Source organism: Myotis nattereri, assembly GCF_964212035.1.
Source record: "Myotis nattereri genome assembly, chromosome: 19".
Classification (NCBI taxonomy): Eukaryota; Metazoa; Chordata; class Mammalia; order Chiroptera; family Vespertilionidae; genus Myotis; species Myotis nattereri.
The window spans coordinates 3,090,386-3,110,409 of NC_138095.1; the positions used below are offsets into that span (position 1 = coordinate 3,090,386).

A 20,024-nucleotide genomic window follows, 5' to 3' on the forward strand; every position below is an offset into this window, starting at 1 on the left:
CTAGAACCTGGTGACTGAACCTGGCTGGAGAACCTGGACAGAACCTGGCTGGAGAACCTAGCGAGGGAACATGGCTACAGAGCCTGGCTGGAGAACCTGGAGAACCTAACAAGAGAACATGGACACAGAACCTGGCTAGAGATCCTAACCAGAACTTCTCTGGAGATCCTGACCAGAACTTGGCTAGAGATCCTGGCTAAGCTGCTGATCAACTGAACGCTGCCTCCGTGTCATTCCTTCTTCGCCGACTCCGTCCACACCTTTGGGGACCCCTGGACCTGCTGGGGTTGGACCCCGGCAATGGTGTGAAGTCTTTGTCCCGTGGGAGCACAGTATGAAGTGAATCGGTCATTGATTTATAGTTTTCTTCCAGTTGGTTAGTGAGTCCTTGGCAAGCGTGTGGGATGTCTCCTCTTAGCAAGGCCGGTTCGTATGCCCCTTCATCCAGATGCATCAGGCGGCCAGTCACTGTCTCATAAGGAGAAAGGCTGTCTTTACCAAAAGGGGTGGATCTTAGGCTGAGGAGTGTTATAGGAAGAGCTGTTGGCCAAGGGAGATAAAGCTTCTGAGAATTTAGCTATTTGAGTTTTGATTGTACCATTGGTACATTCCACCAATCAGAGGACAGAGGCGGGAAGGGTGATAAGAACAATTAAAATGTTGCAGAATAGGCCAAATGTTATAAATGGATTGCATTATTTTCCCAGTGAAATGAGTCCCTCAGTCATTATGTAATTCAGTGGAAATTCCCCAATTGGAAATTATTTTTCTAATAATAATTTGCCTGCATTAAAGCAGTTGCTGTTCTGCAAGGGAATACCTCAACCCAGTAAGAAAACACACATCATGACTCACTTAATCTTGCCAATATCCATAGAAAGATCCCAGAGCTCCATGGGGACATCCTGTAGTAAATGTTCAATCTCAAGACTACTTTCCTCTTTTCTTAAAAAAAAAAAAAAAATGCTTTTATTGGTTTGAGAGGAAGGGAGAGGGAGAAAGAAACCTCAACAGGCCACCTTCTGCATGCACCCCGGCAGGAGAGCGAACTCACAACCCTGGCGTGTGCCCTGACCGGGAATCGAACTGGTGACCCTTCAGTACTCAGGATGATGCTCAACCAACTGAGCCACACTTGCCAGGCAGTTTCCTCTTTTCCAGGCTCCTTTAAAATCATTTTCTCAATCGATCTATTTACTTCTAAATACATTTGACCTTTTGAGAAAAGGATATGTGGGTGTCATGAGCTTCAAGGAAGTCTTGTCCTATCAGGTGTATTGGGGCAGATTTTACTAGTAAAAATATATGTTGCCCCGTAACATTCCTGAGGGAACAGATTCTGCATTAAAAAGACGTAATTGGTTAGCTGCCCCTACCATTTGTTTAGGAGTTTTACTCTGAGGGCGAGGGCGATGTAACTGGGTAGGGTTGGAAACAGGGAAAGTAGTCCTGGCAGGGATGAGAGCCTTGGTAATTTTCCCCTTGGTGATAATTTCAGTTTCCTCTGAAGATTGGTAAGGAGAAGGGGAAATAATTCTCATAATTTTTGGAGCAGCCCTATGCTTGCTTCTGTTTCTTTCTTTTCTTTTCTTCTTTTCCTAAATGCCATTTGGGTTTTCTGCCATCTTTCTCCAGATGTCCTGGCTTGCTGTAGAAGCAGGTTCTCCTTTCCCTGGCGAAAGTCCTTTGGGAAGGTCTGCCCTGATTGCTTCATTATTGGAGCTGTAAATTCATGATTTTAGTAGCTCCATCCTTTTCCTTCTTTTGAATAGTTTAGATAATTGACCAGCCAGAACTGCTAGCTGATTAGCATGCATAGTAGGCCAGTTTAATTGATGCTGTTCAACCAGAATTACAAACTCTTCATCTAATCCTTCCAAAAATGGCAACTTGAGAAATGGGTAATTTCGATGATTATTAAAATTGTCTGGAGACAGGTCTGAATGTTGTTTGGAAGTTTTATTGAAGCGTTCAGAGAAATCAGGCCTGGTTTCGTCAGGTCTCCACCTACAGTGCTGGGTTTCAGTCCAGTCTCTTTTGGGGGACACCTCAGGAGGGGCTTTGGTAAAACCAACGGGCTGGTTCCCTGCATTCATCCTGGTTTCTGTCTTAAAAACCCTCTGTAGGTTTTTTACATGAGTCTTTCATGTAACTTTTGTGCTGCCTTCCTCTCGGAAACGAACAGGTGTATCAGCTGGGACAGGTCTGAGAAGCCAGGCTCATGTGTCCTAATAGTTACATCAGATTCCTCGCAAGTCTGCCAGGGTCGTGGAGGGCATGGGGAGCATATCCAGCTGGGTTTCTTAATTGTTTTCTACTCGAGGTCACACAAGTTATTGCTGGTTCTCCCCTCCTGGAACTGGCGTTTCCCTAAAGGGAGCCACCGGAATGTCTGGTCTTTCTAGCTCCTCCAGGCTCAGCTGTTTTTAGTTTCTTTTTCAGTCAGGGAAGGTGAAGGAGGGAGAGCAGGAAGAGAAGGGAAGGGGAGGGGCGGAAGAAGGAAAATACTAGTAAGTCCACACAGAAAAGCTCAGAGCTGAAAGGATATAGTGGAGTAGTTGGAAAAGAGGGAGGAGTAGGGACTTGGAAGCCATTTTTAATTCAGAGACAGTCTCTCAAACCTTTTTATTAACTTCCTGGGGAAAAAAGAGTTTATCTATACCTTGTCTTGAGGCTCCTAATTTTCAAAGTAAGCTTCACATTCATTTTGTTTCATTTTAGAGCTGGCTTTTTCCAATTGTACATGCATAAAAATCAATTTGATATATCCAAAGTTCCTCATTTTAGCCATCTTAACCTATGATCATTTTTTAGTTAAATCTTTCCATTTCTTTAAATACTTACAAATAAAGCTCTGCGTGAATTGTACGCGAATCCTCCAGGAGTGTAATAAGTGGCTGTCCCTTTGGGGCTTGTTGGCCTTAGAGGTACAATTTCCCGTTTTGAATTTAATTTCCTTTTGAAACCTGTAGAATCTGAATAAGCTTCTAGAAATATTAAGTTGTGGGTTACAGGGTGCTGCTTGTGGGTTGACTTCCTTGGGGCTTTTACCTCCTGAGTCTCTAGAGCCCTCATGTGCCTGGGTGTCTCTCTCTGGCTGTCTAATACAGCCATGGACTTGGAGCACTGAGTGATGGTCCTATGTGTACGTCCCCAGACGAGTCAGTTATTATTATTATTACACTGTCCTGGATTTCCCTGTGTGATCACTTCGTGCCTTGAGATTCCCAGACTCCCCCGCTGTGATATTTAGTTAGTGAAGACTGCCCAAAACTGGGGCTGGAAGAAGTAGTTGTCCCTCTCATTTAACTAGCAAAGATTTCTTTTTTATTCAGACTCTAAAAAAGCAATCCTAATTGAAAGACAGAAACATAAAAACAAACACCCCTTCTTCCTTTTTCTGGGTTAATTTTAATTCAACCAACCCTTATCTTTGGTGCCACCTCCGGGATTTTCTAATAGCAGCTCAAGCAAAGCCAGGACTGCAACCAAAAGCAGGAAGGTCTGGGATTCCAGGAGAGAACTCGCCCAAGGTCACCGATATGAAGCCAGGAGCCAGCGCAGCATAATGGGCCCCTGCTGGGGCCTAACAGCAGGTCTGTGTCTGCAGGGTGGTCCTGGGGTTTTCTTTGGAATCCTGCTCACATCATCTAATAGATGAAGGGTTAGCGTTTATTTGAGTCCTGGCTGAGGGCTCGCCCCGAAAGCAAAAGCTACGTTTCCAAGTGTCTGATGAGTGTCTCAGTTCCACTGAGGAAGAAAAGGAAGGAGGGCTTGGCACTGGTCTGAAAGGGGGAGGGCGTAAGGATGTGGGGGTGGGGGGGGGGCTTGGTGTTGAGTTTGGAGTTGCCTGGAAGAGGGCGTGAGGAAGGGCGGGTGGGGGGGGGGTGGGCGGTGTGTTGAATTTGGAGTTGCTTGTATCTGGTCTGGGTACAGAACACAGGAGAGACATAGGCGCTAGCACCATACATTTGCATCATTAGAATTCACTGGTGCATTGAAGCTGCGGGAATTGCTGAAATGCCCCAGGTAGGTAGTGGAAGAAGAGAGAAAGGTCTAGAACAAGGCCCTATAAAGAACAGCAGACATTTAAGAGTGAGCAGAGGCAGAGGTAGAGAGCAGAAGGTGAGACTACAAAGGAATTGCCAGAGAGGTCAAAAGCTGACTAGGATAAAACAGTGTCATAAAACTGGAGACATGGAAATTTCAAGAAAGAAAAATCAGTGAGCTAGGTCAAACTCTGCAGAGACAAGTAAACAGATGCTGTGAAAAGGGGGTGATATGTGCACCTCATAGATTCGAGTTTCAAATGATTCAGAGAAAACTAAATACCAATACCACAAACAATAATATAAATAATATATATGTAAATGTGTGTGTCTATCTATGTATGAAGAGACAGAGAAGGAATGATAAAATGTGGCAAAATGTTAAAAATTGGTGAATCTTGGTACGAATATTTGGGAGCTCTCTGTGCTATTCTCGCATCTTTTTCTCTAACTTTTAAAATAATTTTGAAGTTTGAAAAATAAAGAGTTAAAGAAAAAGGTACCCATAGTATTTAACAACTGAGAGGTTACTGGAGGCCTGAGCAGTGCAGCTCAGGTGGGGGGTGGGAATAGCTGCATGGCTGCAGGTGCAGAAAGGAGATGAGAGATGGGGAACGGAGCACCAACACTTTCAAGATGCTTGGCAGTGGGTTAAGAGGGAAGTTTGAGCTGGAGAATGAGATCAAGTGAGAGATTCTTTCATTTTTGTAACAGAAGAGATTTAAACACATTTACATGCTGAAAAAAAGTGAGAAACTAGAGATAGGGAGGGCATGGGAAGAAAGAAGACATGGAGGAATCAATGTCCGTGAGACCATTTAAGCCTCTGTATTTCCATTTTTAGAATACTGATAATTGATCCTTCTCATCTTCTTTTCTTCTTTACAAGCCACGTAATCCCTCTGCACTTACCTTTCAATGTAGATCTTGCTGTCCTGCGTCACTCTGTGTGCCCTGAGAATCGTCACAGGTCTTCCAAATTCGACTTCCGTTGTGTACTCAGAATTGGACACAGTACTTAGCGAAGGGCCTGACCCTTGCAGGCCAGTGAAAGGGAGAACACTCCCACCAACAGATCCTTCCCAGGCAAAGGACATGTTGTCAACAGAGAAATGGAAAATTCTCCAATTAAGAAAAGCTTCAAAAGTATGAAATAGGTCCGGCCGGTGTTGCTCAGTGGTTGAGCATCAACCTATGAACCAGGAGGTCACAGTTTGATTCCCAGTCAGGGCACATGCCCGGATTGTGGGCTCAATCCCCAGTAGGAAGCGTGCAAGAGGCAGTCGATCAATGATTCTCTCTGATCATTGATGTTTCTATCTCTCTCTCCCTCTTCTTTCCTCTCTGAAATCAATAAAAATATTTTTTTAAAAAGGATGAAATAGGATATTTTCCTCTTGCCACTCTTAAATTACTCTTGACTTTGTAGGCAAGGAAAATGTATGGTAGTGTGAAAGGTGTGAAGGATCTTTGACTAATCTCAAAGTCTTTGGGATCATATCCTATGTAATCATCCCACATTTCCAAAGAGCTATTAATTTGGTTTTGCCTCTAACACCACCCATATAACTATGCTTCTTTTAAAATCTGAACAGAGTCCTCCCTTACTGATGCTGAAAATTAGAGCCAGTTGATAAGTATGCTCTAAATTTTCTTAATATTATCAGGTAGAACTTATAACCCAACCTCAAAGTACTCATGTATTTGTTTCCTTAATAATTTTTTAAAATTTATATTTATTGTTGAAAATATTACAGATGACCCCTTTTTTTACCATTCACCCCCTCCGCCCTGCCCCCGCTCCACCACCACCACTCCCTCAGGCATTCACTGCACCATGGGTTATGCATATGTGTGTATATGTTCTTTGGTTAATCTCTTCCAACCCCCACCCAAACCTTGCTTTCCCTCTGAAAGTCTTTTTCCTTTACCAGGCAGGTTAGGGAAGCGTTCCATGCTTCTGTGTCCCTGGATCTATTTTGTTCATTAGATTTTACATATAAATGACTGGCTTATTTTGCTTAGCATAGTACTCTTCAGGTCCCTCCGTGCTGTCTCAAATTACACTTGACACATAATATTATATTATTTTCAGGTATTCCTAGTGATTACGAAGTGATCACTTCGATAAACCTAGTACCCATCTGATGCCACACTAATTTTTACAATATTATTGCCTACACTAGAGGCCCGGTGCACAAAATTTGTCCCTCAGCCTGGCCTGCACCCTCTCCAATCCAGGACCCCTCGGGAGATGTCCGACTACCAGTTTAGGCCTGATTCCCGGGATTGGGCCTAAACCGGCAGTCAGACATCCCTCTCTCAATCTGGGACCACTGGCTCCTAAACGCTCACCTCCCTGCATGCCTTATTGCCCCTAAGCACCTCTGCCTGCATGCCTGACCACCCCTAACCCCTCTGCCTTCTTGACTGATGCCCCTAACCACTCTCCCCGGCCGGCCTGATAGCCCCTGCCTGCCTGCCTGCCTGATCACCCCTAACCGCCTCTGCCTCAGCCCCTGCCACCAAGGCTTTGATTCCCAATCAAAGACGTCCAGAAGACGTCCAGTCTATCTGGTCTAATTAGCATATTACCCTTTTATTAGTATAGATTCCTTATGCTGTACTTTACAAATACCCATGACTATCTTGTAACTATTAATTTGTACTTCTTAATCCCTTCTCCTTTTTGACACCACCAACCCCAATGCCCTCTCCGACCTGACAACCATCAAAATGTTATCTGTATCTGTGGGTCTGTTCCTGTTTTGTTTATTTGTTTATTTTGTTTTTTAGATTTCACATATAAGTAAAATCATATGGCATTTGTTTTTGTCTGTCTGACTTATTTCACTCAGCACAATGCCCTCTAGTCCATCCATGTTGTCGCAGATAGCAAGATGTCATTCTTTTTTATGGATGAGTTATAGTCCATTGTGTATAATGCATGACTTCTTCTTTATCCATTCATCTATGATGAACACTTAGGTTGCTTCCATATCTTGGCTATTATAAAGAAACATATGGATATACAGTACATGTCTTTTTAATTTAGTGTTTTGGGTTGTTTTGTTTTGTTTTTCAGATACATACCCAGAAGTGGGTTTGCTGGATCTTTCTTTATCTCTTGTTATAACCTCTGCTTTAAAGTCTACTTTGTCTTATATAAGTATTGTTACCCCAGCTTTATTTTTTATTTTTCATTCCCATTTCCATGAAATATCTTCTTTTATCCCTTGATTTTCATTCTAGGTGTGTCTTTCAATCTGAAGTGGATCTCTTACAGACAACATACGTATGGGTCTTGTTTTGTTATCCATTCAATTCCTGTATGTCTTTTGATTGGGGCATTTAATCCATTTGCATTTAAAGTAAATGTTGATAGATATGTATTTATTGCCATTTTATTATTCATATTTTTATCTTTTTTTTTTCTTCTTCTTCTTAAAGAAAACCATTTAACATTTCTTTTAATACTGTCTTGGTGGTAATGAACTTCTTTAGCTTTTTCTTGTATGGGAAGCTCTTTATCTGGCCTTTGATTCTAAATGATAGATTTGCAGGGTGGAGTAATCTTGGTTGTACAGTAGATCCTTGCTTTCCATTACTTTGAATATTTCTTGCTAATCTCTTCTGGTCTGCAGAGTTTCTGTTGAGAAATCAGCTGAGTCTTTATGGTAACAAACTGCTGTTTTCTTGCTGCTTTTAAGATTCTCTCTTTGTCTTTAACCCTTGGCATTTTAATTATGATGAGTCTTGACCTTTTTAGGTTCATCTTGTTTGGGACTCTCTGCCCTTCCTGGGCATGAGTATCTTTTCCTTCACCAGATGAGAGTTTTCCATCATTATTTTTTCAAATAGGTTTTCAATCTCTCTCTCTCTCTCTCTCTCTCTCTCTCTCTCTCTCTCTCTTCTCTTCTCTCCTCTCCTCTCCTCTCCTCTCCTCTCCTCTCCTCTTCTCTTCTCTTCTCTTCTCTTCTCTTTCCAGCACTTCCACAATGCTCAAAGTTGTCCTTGAGGCTCCTAAAACTATCCTTTTTTCTTTGGGATTCTTTTTTCCTTTTTCCTTTATGCTGTTCTGATTAGGTGTTTTCTGCTTCCTTATCTTCCGATCACTGATTTCATCTTCTGCTTCATCGACTCTACTGTTGGTTCCCTGTAATATAATCTTCATTTCAGTTATTGTACTCTTTTTATCTAATTCCTTTTTATATTTTCTGTGTCCATTTCCATGTTTTCTGTCTCTTTGTTGAAGTTCTCACTAAGTTCATTTACTCTTACTATAAGTTCACTGAGCATCCTTATAACCAGTGTTTTGAACTCTGCATCTGGTAGATTGTCTCCATTTTGTTTCGTTCTTTTTCTGAAGTTTTGTTCTGTTCTTTCATTTGGGACAGGTTTCTTTGTCTCCTCATTCTGGCTGCCTCCTGTGTTTGATTCTTTGTATTAGGTAGAGCTGCTATATCTCCTGGTCTTGGTAGAGTGGCCTAATGTAGTAGGTGTCGTGTGGAGTCCAGTGGCATTGCCTTCCCAGTCACTCAAACTGGGCGCTTCAGGTATGACCCCTCTGTGAGCTGTGTGCACCGTCCTGTTGTAGTTGAGTGTTAATTGCTGTTGGCACATTATTAGGAGGTGTTTACCCCCAGGCCTATTGGTTTTGAGGTCTGATGAGACCACAATTAAGGATCAGCTGTGCAGGCCTCACCCCACATAGGAGGACTTGCTTCAGCTGAGCTCTGGTGTCTGGTGACTCCACCCCTTAAATGTGTTGCTTGGGAGGTGGTTGTATAGTGCTTTGGCATGGCCTGGAGCTGTCCACCAAGTACATTGGCTCAGGGTCTCCTGGGAGGTGCAGGCCAAGGTAAGCCACCCAGCATGAGCTACAAAGTGATGTGCAGATGGCTGCTACTTGTGCTGGGCATGGGGTGCCCAGGAGAGGCCAAGCCAAGCTGTGAGCAAAGGCTGGCTGCTATTAATGCTGAACCTGGGGCCACTTAGCAAGATGTATGGGGCCACCAAGAAGCCAGGTCCTGCTTGTTTGGGGTGTGTGAACCTTGGAGGGAGTTTAGGAAAGTCCGCACATGAGCTGAGATGGGCTGTTTGTATGAAAAAGCCACTGGAAGCGCTTTGGGTGGGCCTGCAAGTGGGATGGGCGGGTCTCAGGGAATCACCAGGGCAAGGTGAACAGTGTGAGACATTGATGGAGATCAGATATGGCACCTGCCTGCCGGCTCTGCCGGGGGAGGGCTCAGCGGAGAAACAGTGGCCTCTGCCAGCACTTCTGTCTGGGAGAACTCTGCCCTCCCGGTGTCCTTGGACAGTTCCGTTCCTCCCCACGTGTCTGTGGTGCCTTTCAAGCTGCCTCCCCAGCACAGAGCTCAGAGTGAGTGAGGCAGACTAAGTCCGTGTGCAGGCCCTTTAAGAGGAACTCCAGCAGCCTCCGTCTCACTCAGCCAAGATCTCTACTGCTTGTTTGTTTTTTAAAGAGACCAAAGTTCTGCCACCTTGAAACTGTTTTATAGTACATTAATTTTAAGCTATTTTTAAAAAATATATTTTTTTGGTGATTTCAGAGAGGAAGGTAGAGGGAGACAGAGATAGAAATATCAGCGATGAGACAGAATCATTGATCGGCTGCCTCCTGCACGCCAAACAATGGGGATTGAGCTCACAACCCGGGCATGTGCCCGGACTGGGAATTGAACCATGACCTCCTGTTTCATAGGTCGGTGCTCAACCACTGAGCCATACTGGCTGGGCTCCACTGATTTTACAGCCAGAAGTTATGGGGACTTCCCTTCCTGGAACTGGAGCCTGGCCTGAGGGATCTGGTGTGGGGTGAGACCCCTCACTCCTCAGTGGAGACCTCCACATCCAAGACATCCCTCCTGGTTTTTAATCACTATCTGGGTTGTGGGACCAGCCTGTTCCATGTTTCTGCCCCTTTACCAGCCTCCATGTAGCTTCTTTTTTATACCCTTAGTTGTAGGACTTCCATTCAGCTAGATTGCAGGCAGTTCTGAATGATGAACTTCTCAGTTGAGATCAGAGCATATATTCTCCCCTCTGCTTACGCCATGTAAACAGCAAAGCCATGAAAGAGGAAACTTCTGGTCTGCCTTTCTCAGGGTTGGGGAAAACTTCTCTCAGATGGCCCAGTGGGAACAGACATTAACTAAGGCCGGGTCTGACTGAGAAATTATCATCCTCGCATTAGGCACCAGGATGCCCGGGCGCTGATGGTGCCGCCGAAGGACCCAGCTCTGTGTGCGCCAGGGAAACCTCCGGCCATTAAGCAGTTGCTCGAGTGCATGCAGCATGGGCTGACTGTGCCTGTGGGCAACAAAAGAACCCCAGTGAGAGCCGATGAAATAGAGGGTTTCAGTGCTGATGGAGATTAAATCGCCCCGAGAATGGCTTTGTATGTTAACTTCAGGGAACTCAGGTCTTACCACCTAAAGTGTGACACCTGATGTCTCCATTGTAGGGTAATAAATCCTGGGTAAACCACAGATCTCAAGTAGGCTACTGGGAAAGTAAGAGACATCACATCAAGCCCATAAGTGTCTTCCTTGCTGGGGACTGAAATGCCACCTCGGGCACTTACATTTGTGTGAATAGCGAATGTAGCACTTGAGAGGAAGTTTCATGACATGATGAGTCCTTGGCCTTGTTGACAATGCACCCTGAGAAGAACACTGTAGTAACCTGAACTGTCAGCAATGGTGTAACACGACTAAACCCAAGATTTCAGGTCTGTACCCAGGAAAAACTTCCTAATAGGTGTTTTTTTTTTCCCCTTTTTTGCTGAAAATGAGGAAAGAGAACTAAAGCAAGTACAGTTGGATGGCAGCAAAAATAAAGTTACTGGTCACTTATTTTTCTAGCAATTGAAAGACTGAACAGGTATGGAACAGACTGACCTTATCAGCACCGATCCCTGTTTACAGATCCCAGCAAAGGGCCCTTCTGCCTGTCACAGACAGTGATGACAGCCATGGAAAGAGCCCCGTGCTTCATGAACACCCCTGTGAGACTGTGGATAGCAGGTTTCTTCTGGATCCGCTGCGAGGAAGGGTGCTCTCGGGCACCTGCAGAGCCTGCTCGCCCACATTCCCATGCAGCTCAAGGCACTGCCTGGGAGGAAGAAGTTGTCTTTCCTTTTTTAAATCATTGATTTGAGAGAGAGAGGGAGAGAGATCAATTTGTTATTCCACTTATTGATGCATTCATTGGTTGATTCTTGTGTGTGCCCTGATTGGGGATCGAACCTGCAACCTTTCTCTGTATGTACCAGGACAACCCTCTAACCAACTGAGCCACCTGGCCAGGGCCACAGCCTGTCTTAATTGGAATACAGAAAAGGAAGTTTTCTTTTTTGGAACACCACAGGAAAAAAAATAAATAAAGTTTAGAGGAGCTAATCAGAATTTGGCCAATCCTCCAGAAATCTCCAATTCCAAAGAGAACATACTCTAAATTTCAAATTATAAGCCATTCTTATTTTGAAAATCTGATGTAAGAAGTAAAATTCTCTGTTATGTTTTAAATAGTCTCACCCTTATCATTGTAATTAGATTTCATTCAAAATAGAATGCCACCTAATATTATACAAGAACAGGATGAGTCTTAGTGATTATATCAGGAAAGTGAAATAAAAGTTGAATTCATTGCAAGACTTTGATCATTCTTCATAGCAAGCTAAATAGTTTAAGCAAAATCATGATTTACTCACTTTAAGCTATTTTTCTCAAATGGTCCTGGTAACTTGCATGTTTTGATTAATGTTTTGTGGACTCAGACCACAGACCTCCCATACACGTGTGCTCAGAAAGGAGGCATGAGCTGCAGTTATGTAACATGCTGATGCATGTGGTCATCTGGCTGTTTTCAGTGAGCAGTTAATCATTCCAACGGCCTCTTAGCTCAGCGAGTTTTCACAATGTAATGAGTGCTTTATTCCTTGAAACATATTTCTAAATGACTTAGTACAATATAGTTACATGGTGTATCTATTATATCAGGAGTACATTTTGTTGTTACAAGACTGAAAAGCATGAAGACTTTTGTGAAGTTGAATTATTTCCCCCAGATGTTTGATTGCCTAAGTACAGGCTACATTAAGGAACAGAACCAAAACAACCCTTGTGGTTTCACAGACGTCCTATCGGAGTGCAGACTCTTATAAATCCAATTTGTTTCCTCTGGTGAAGAGGTCATGTCTAGCTGCTGAACTATATGAGTAAAAAGATCTGGTAAGTGATTGTATTTCATACTAAACTTGTGTTTGGTTGGTAAAGCAAATCATTAATGTTCTTTCTGGTTAATATTTTTGAAATATTCCTATTAGTTCAAGTAAACTTGCCCTAGCCGGTTTGGAGCATCAGCCTGCGGACTGAATGGGTCCCGAGTTCGATTCCAATCGAGGGCACATACCTTGGTGGCAGGCTCAATCCCCAGCCCTGGTCAGGACTCGTGTGGGAGGCAACCATTCTCTCACATCGATGTTTCTCTCTCTGTGTCTCTCCCCCTCCCATCCACTCTCTCTAAAAATCAATGGGAAAATATCCCCGGGTGAAGATTAATAGATAGATAGATAGATAGATAGATAGATAGATAGATAGATAGATGAACGTGAATATTTTGATGTACATTTGCATTTTCTTTGTATGCAGCTCTTTAGAGGGAAAGCTTCTCTCCCCACCCCAACTTAGCAACACTTCGTTTTATAAGATTTTAAGTCAAAGACTTGTCCTTGATAGAAAGTCCATTCTAAACTCTGTATTTCTTCCTAGAAAATGTATAACCTAAAATCGCCAGGAGGAGTCACCGAGCTGAGTCTCCTCTCGGGGCCTGAGATAGGAAAGAGCCTCTGTAGTCTCTATCTCCTTTCAACTCCACGGTCACCTTCCTGCAAGTCTCAGCTCCCCGACGAAAACCACTAATTTAAAACGTGTGAAGAGTGCCCACCTTTTAGTTTTACATTAACCAAAGTATCTTTTTGGAATTACCAGGATCACTGGTCTCAGTATGAAAGTGCAGCATCGAGTCAGGAACCCAGAGGGCGATCTCCGGAAGCCGCCAGTGGCCAGCAGCCTTCCAGAAGAGCAGCCGGGCACAAGGCTGGAAAACAGCAGAAGCACAAGCCTGGCCTGAAGTCTTTGGTGCTGGAAGAGCTGGTGTTCAGTCAGGGAAACCCGAAAAACACTCCCAGACGGCAACCAACTCAGAACAAGCCTGTTGATGCTCCCATAAGGCATGAGACAGCTGCGGTCACGCATGCCCCCAGCAACGACTTACAACACTCAGGGGCACCTCGGGGCCAGGGGCCCCACGGAACCTCCAATAGATTTGCTCCACCACAGCAGCCTTTTGACAAGGCGTTATTATACAAAAATGCTCCTGGATATCACTCAGTGATGAATTTTAATAAAAAAAGAGGACGCAAAGACCAAGAAGAGGACAGATTCTCATACCAGCAGCTACACATGAACACTCTTTCCAATATGGACTTGAATTACCCTAATGGACTCACTAAGAGACAAGTGCCCCTGAGTTACAAAGGCTCTCCGTCTGCTTCTAACTCAAATGTTAACAGAGCAACTGAAAATAAGAAACAACCCAAACAAACTTACACAGAGACCAAATATAAGAACTTGGAAATATTATGGTAAGAATGCTCTTTTCTCAAGCGGTTTTCTAGGGGAGAAAGACAGGAGAGGAAGAATGGGAAGTGATGGGGGGGAGGGGAGGGTCAGGGCATGGTCAGAGGAAAGGAAAAATTTACCTAACAACATCCTTGGCTCCAATCTCTGCCTAAAATAGTCCACTTTTTATGTATTTCTTTTCTTTTTCCCTGTCTCTACTGTTTCCACTCTAGTTAAACCAGAGGTTGGAGGGAGGGGAGAAGGAGAGAAAGACAAAAGACTCAGTCTTAGAATTTTCCCATCTGCCACTGGCCCCATCTCCGATGAACTATGAAGATGATACCAGTCTCATAAAATGAGTTGGGGAATACTCCCCTATTTTACACTCTCTGGGGTACTTCTATTACTTGAAGATTTCACAGAATTTTTTGTAAAACTATTTAAGTCATATGTACTTTTTATTTCACTTTGTTCTATTGTTTGCAGGCAGACTTCAACTTTCGCTACTTACATTGATTGTGATACTCATATATTTGAATTGATTTCTACCATCTTAACTGGTCCTTCTTCTTTGCATCTTTTTTTTATATCTTCTATTGAACTGATAGAATATTCTTTGTTACTTTTTCCCTAGAAAAAGGGAAATATATATTTATCTTTCTATTGGAAATATATATTCTCTTTCTATTCTTTTTTTTACCTTACATACTTAACTACTCTTATGTAAAATTGAGATTTCCATCCTCCTCTAGAATATATTCAATATCAATGGATCATTATTACCAGATCACTATTTCTGCCACACATATTATATTTTTGTTATATTATTCAAAATCTTATATCTCCAAAACTAATCATTACTTTTATTGTTATATAGAGTCAGTGATGTTTTTATTCTTTATTTTTATAGAATTTATTGGGCTGATATATATATCCTATCTAATAAAAGAGAAACATGGTAAATAGCGTACGAACGCTACCCTTCCCATTGGCTAATCAGCGAGATATGCAAATTAACTGCCTGCCAAGATGGCAGCCGGCAGCCAGGCAGCTTGAAACTAACATGAGGCTTGCTTGCTTCAGTGACGTAGGAAACCAACCTTCCCCTCCTGCCTTGCCGGCCTCTGAGCCTGCAGTTTAAAAAAACATTGTAACAAATATAGAAGCTAAACAAAACCCCAGAAACCAGCTTTCAGCGAGCCAGGATCTCAGAGCTGGAATTGATACAGAGTTTCGATTATAGAACTGAAACAAACCAGATACCTGCTTTCAGCAGTGGATGCCTAATAGCTGGAGCCTTAGAGCTAAAGCTGGCCCAGAATAAAAAAGAAAAAAAGGAGCAGTTGGGAGCTTCCGTCACCCGCCAGCCTGAAAACAGACCTCAGCCCCTCACCCAGACTGGCCAGGCACCCCAGTGGGGACCCCCACCCTGATCCAGGACACCCTTCAGGGCAAACCAGCCGGCCCCCACCCGTGCACCAGGCCTCTATCCTATATAGTAAAAGGGTAATATGCCTCCCAGCACCAGGATCAGCGGAGCCGCGAGGCCTCCCGGCACCAGGATCAGTGTGACGGGGCAGCGCCCAAACCCCCTGATCGCCCTGCAGCTCTGTGTGTGACAGTAGGCAGGGCCACAACCTCCCTATCGGCCCTGCTCTGTTCGTGACAGGTGAAGGCGCCCCAACCCCCTGATCAACCCTGCTCTGTGCCTGATAGGGGGGAGCTCCCCAACCCCCTGATCGCCCTGCGGCTCTGTGTGTGACAGGGTATAGCGCCCCAACCCCCCCTCCCCCACCCCATGGGCCCTGTTCTGTGCGTAACGGGGTAGAGCCATAACCTCCCCATTGGCCCTGCCCTGAGTGTGAGAGTGGCAGCACCCCAACCCCCTGATCTGCCCTGCTCTGTGTGTGACAGGGGGCGGTGCCCCAACTCCCCTATCGGCCCTACTCTGTGAGTGACGGGGGGAGCTCCTCAACACCCTGATCAACCCTGCTCTGTGCATGACAGGGGGGAGCTCCCCAACCCCCTGATTGACCCTGCTCTGTGCGTGACAGGGGGGAGCTCCCCAACCCCCTGATCGGCCCTGCTCTGTGCGTGACAGGGGGTGGCACTGCAACCTCCCCATCGACCCTGCCTTGAGTGTGACAGGGGGTGGTGCCCCAACCCCCCAACCGGCCCTACCCTGAGCGTGACTGAGGGTGGCATCACAACCTCCCAATCCGCCCTGCTCTGTGCATGACAGGGGCCAGTGCCCCAACTCCCCAATCGGCCCTGCTCTGAGCCCGACCAGGGGCTGCACCTAGGGATTAGGCCTGCCCTCTGCCACCCGGGAGCAGGTCTAAGCCAGCAGATCATTATCTCCCGAGGGGTCCCAGACTGCGAGAGGGCACAGGCCGGGCTGAGGGACCTCCCCCTCCCTCCCCCCCCCCCCCGAGTGCACAAATTTTTGTGCACCGGGCCTATAGTATATATATATATATATATATTTATATATATATATGCCTAATATGCTAAGTGTCCGACTGAGTGGTCGACCGACCAGTGGCTATGACGTGCACTGATCACCAAGGGCAGATGCTCCGACCGGTAGGTTAGCTTCCTGCTGGGGTCCAGTGGATCGGGCAATATGGTGCCAGACAAGCCCTGGAGCCTTCCCGCAGTCCCTCCCGCAGACCCTTCCCCTGCCACTGGCCCCGATCAGCCCCGATCAGGACTGGGTGAGATGGCCCTGATCGGCTCCAATCACCGGCCAAGCAGAGGAACCCCACCCATGCACAAATTCATGCACTGGGCCTCTAGTTAGTTAATAAAATTATAGAGGTTTCAGGTGTACAATTCTATATACATCATCTTTATATTATATTTTGTGTTCACCATCTCACGTCATTTATCCCCACTTTACCTTCCTACCTCTCCCCCACTTTTGCTCTGCTCATTACAATGCTGTTGTTTGTGTCTACCACTTTTGTGTTGTTTTTGCTTAATCCCTTCACCTTTTTCACGCAGCCCCCCAAACCACCTCCTCTCTGACAGTTGTCAGTCTGTTATCTGTATCTATGAGTCTGTTTCTGTTTTGTTTGTTAGTTTATTTTGTTCATTAGATTCCACATGTAAGTGAAATCATATGGTATTTGTCTTTCTCTGACTGGCTTATTTCATTTAGCATAATACTGTGCAGGTCGACCCATGATGTTGCAAAGGGTATTGTTCTCTTTTTATGGCTGAATAGTATTCCATTGTGTAGATGTACCATGGCTTTTTATCCACTCATCTGCCAATGGACTGCTTCCAAATCTTGGCTATTGTAAATAACACTGCAATGAACATAAGGGTACATACATTATTTCTTGTTGGATTTTCGGATTTCTTCAGATATGTGTTTGGAAGTCAAATCTCTGGGTCAGAAAGCAGTTCCATTTTAAACTTTTTGCAGTCACTTCATACTGCTTTCCACAGTGGCTGCACCAGTCTGTATACCCTCCAACAGTGCAGAAGGGTTCCCTTTTCTCCACATCCTCACCAACACTTGTTTGTTGATTTATTGATGGTAGCCATTCTGACAGGTGTCAAGTGATATCTCATTGTGGTTTCATTTTGTATTTCTCTGAATATTAGTGACATTGAGCATCCTTTCATATGTCTATTGGCTATCTGTATGTCCACTTTGGAGAAGTGTCTATTCAGAACCTTTGCCTATTTCTTAATTGGATTGTTTGGGTTTTTTTATTTGTTTGTTTGTTTGTTTTGTTTGTGTGTGTTGTTTTATAAGTTCTTTCTAAATTTTTAATATTAAGCCCTTATCATGTGTCATTGGCATATATGTTCTCCCATTCAGCAGGTTGCCATTTCATTGATACTTTCCTTTGCTGTGCAAAAACTGTGTAGTTTAATGTAGTTCCACTTGTTTATTTTTTCTTTTGTTTCTCTTGCCCAAGGTGATAAATCAGAAAAAATATTGCTATGAGAAATGTCCAAGATTTTATTTCTAGGACTTTTATAGTTTTGAGTCTAACGTTAAATTTAATCCATTTTTATTCCTGTGTATTGTGTAGGTTGGTGCCCTACTTTCTTTTTTTCTTTTTTTTCCACATACCAGTCTTTACCCCAGTGTGTGTTTGTGCCTCCTTTGTCAAATATTAATTGACCACCGTAAAGGCATGGGATTATTTCTGGGCTCTATTCTGTTCCTCTGACCTCTATGTCTGTTTGTATGCCAGTTCCATGCTGCTTTGATTACTATGGCCTTTTAGTATAGCTTGATATCAGGTAGCATGATTCCTCCAATTTTGTTCTTCTTTCCCAAGATTGTTGTGAGTATTCAGGGTCTTTTGTGGCTCCACATAAATTTTGGATATTCTAGTTCTATGAAATATGCCATTGGTATCATGACAGAAATTTCATTGTATCTATAGATTGCTTTCAGTAGTATGGACATTTTAATGATGTTACTTCTTCCTATCAATGAACATGATATATGCTTTCCATTATTTATATCTTCTTCAATTTCTTTCTACAGAATCTTGTAATTTTCTGAGTAAAGGTCTTTTACATTGGTATTTTTATGCAACCATAAATGAAGTTGTTTTCTTAGTTTCTCTTTTTGATAGTTTATTATTGGTGTATAGAAATGCTACCAATTTCTAAATATAATTTTATATTTTGCTGCTTTGCCAAATTCATTTATTAGATCTAGTAGCTTTTTGGTGGAGTCTCTAAAGTTTTCTATGTACAATATCATATCATCTATGAATAATGAGTTTTACTTCTTCCTTTTCAATTTGGATGCCTTTCATTTTTTCTTCTCCTCTGATTGCTGTGGCTGGGACTTTCAGTACTATGTTGAATAGGAGTGGTAAAAGCAAACAACCCTGTCTTGTTCCTGATTTTAAGGGAAACTCTTATAGTTTTTGTTCATTGTAACTGACGTTGGCTATGGGTTTGCCATATATGGCCTTTATTACATTGAGGTATGTTCCCTCTATTCCCACTTTCCTGAGAGACTTTATTATACAGTAGAAGCCTGGTGCATGAAATTCGTGCACGGGTAGGGTCCCTAGGCCTGGCCAGCGCTCAGGGCCGAGCGGGGCCTTTGGCCGGGGCCTTCCTTCATTCGGCACCGCCCCCCGGTAGTCAGCACATGTCATAGCAAGCAATCAAACTTGCAAGGATACAATTTGCATATTAGGCTTTTATATATCAAGACTAGAGGCTTGGTGCACAGATGCGTGCCCTGGTGGGGTCCCTTGGCCTGGCCTGTGGACATCCCCCAAGGGGTCCCAGATTGTGAGAGGGCGCAGGCCAGGCCGAGGGACCCCACCGGTGCACGATCGGGGCCAGGGAGGGACTACGGGAGGGCTCTAGGGCGTGTCTGGCTGTCTTGCCCAGCCCTGATCTGCCGGACCCCAGCAGCAAGCTAACCTTCCTGTCAAAGTGTCTGCCCCTGGTGGTCAGTGCACATCATAGCAAGCGGTCAAACAGTCAAATGAACAGTCAGACACTTAGCATGTTACACTTTTAGTATATAGGATAAGTGCTGAATTTTATCAAATGTTTTTCCTGCATTTGTTGATATGATCATGTGGTTTTCATCCTTCATTTTCTTTATCACATTTTTTGCTTTGCAGATATTATACCAACCTTGGATCCCTAGAATAAATCCCATTTGGTTATGGTATATGACCTTTTTGACATATTGCTAGATCCAATTTTCTAATATTTTGTTGAGCATTTTAGCATCTATGTTCATCAAGGATATTGACCTATACTTTCCTTTCTTTGTAGTTTTTTTTATCTGGTTTTGGAATTAATTTAATGTTGGCCTCATAAACTGAGCTTATGAGTCTTCTCTCCTTTTGAGTTTTTTGGAATAGTTTGAGAAGAATAGGTGTTAGTTCTTTGAATGTTTGGTAAAATTCAGATGTGAAGCCATCTGGTCCAGGACTTTGGTTTGCTGAGAGTTTTTTCATTACTGCTTCAATTTCACTAGTTGTAATCTGTCTATTCAGATTCTCTGATTCTTTCTGCTTCTGTTTTGAAAGATTGTATGTTTCTGGGAATTTATCCATTTCGTCCAGATTGTCCAATTTATTGGCATATAGTTGGTCATAATATTTTCTTAGAATCCTTTGTATTTCTTTGGTATCAGTTGTTATTTCTCCTCATCAGTTGTTAATTTCTCATTTTATGTATCTGGGTCCTCTTTCTTTTTATTTTTTTCTTAATCCTTGCCCAAGTATATGTTTTTCACTGGTTTTAGAAAGAGAAAGGGAGAGGGAGAGATGGAGAGAGAGAGGGTAGGAAGGAGGGAAGGAAAGAGAGAGAGAGAGAG

At 43.6% G+C, this 20,024-nt stretch overlaps 1 protein-coding gene across 2 annotated transcripts in view; it reads left to right on the top strand.

Moving 5' to 3' along the window:
* JHY (junctional cadherin complex regulator) overlaps positions 1-20,024 on the top strand; it is a 102,509-nt gene that overhangs the window by 56,198 nt on the left and 26,287 nt on the right. For both annotated transcript variants that reach the window (XM_081113757.1, XM_081113756.1), the window contains exon 4: positions 13,064-13,719. In XM_081113757.1, coding sequence (XP_080969883.1) covers positions 13,064-13,719 — 656 coding nt within the window. The remainder of the gene's footprint in view (positions 1-13,063; positions 13,720-20,024) is intronic.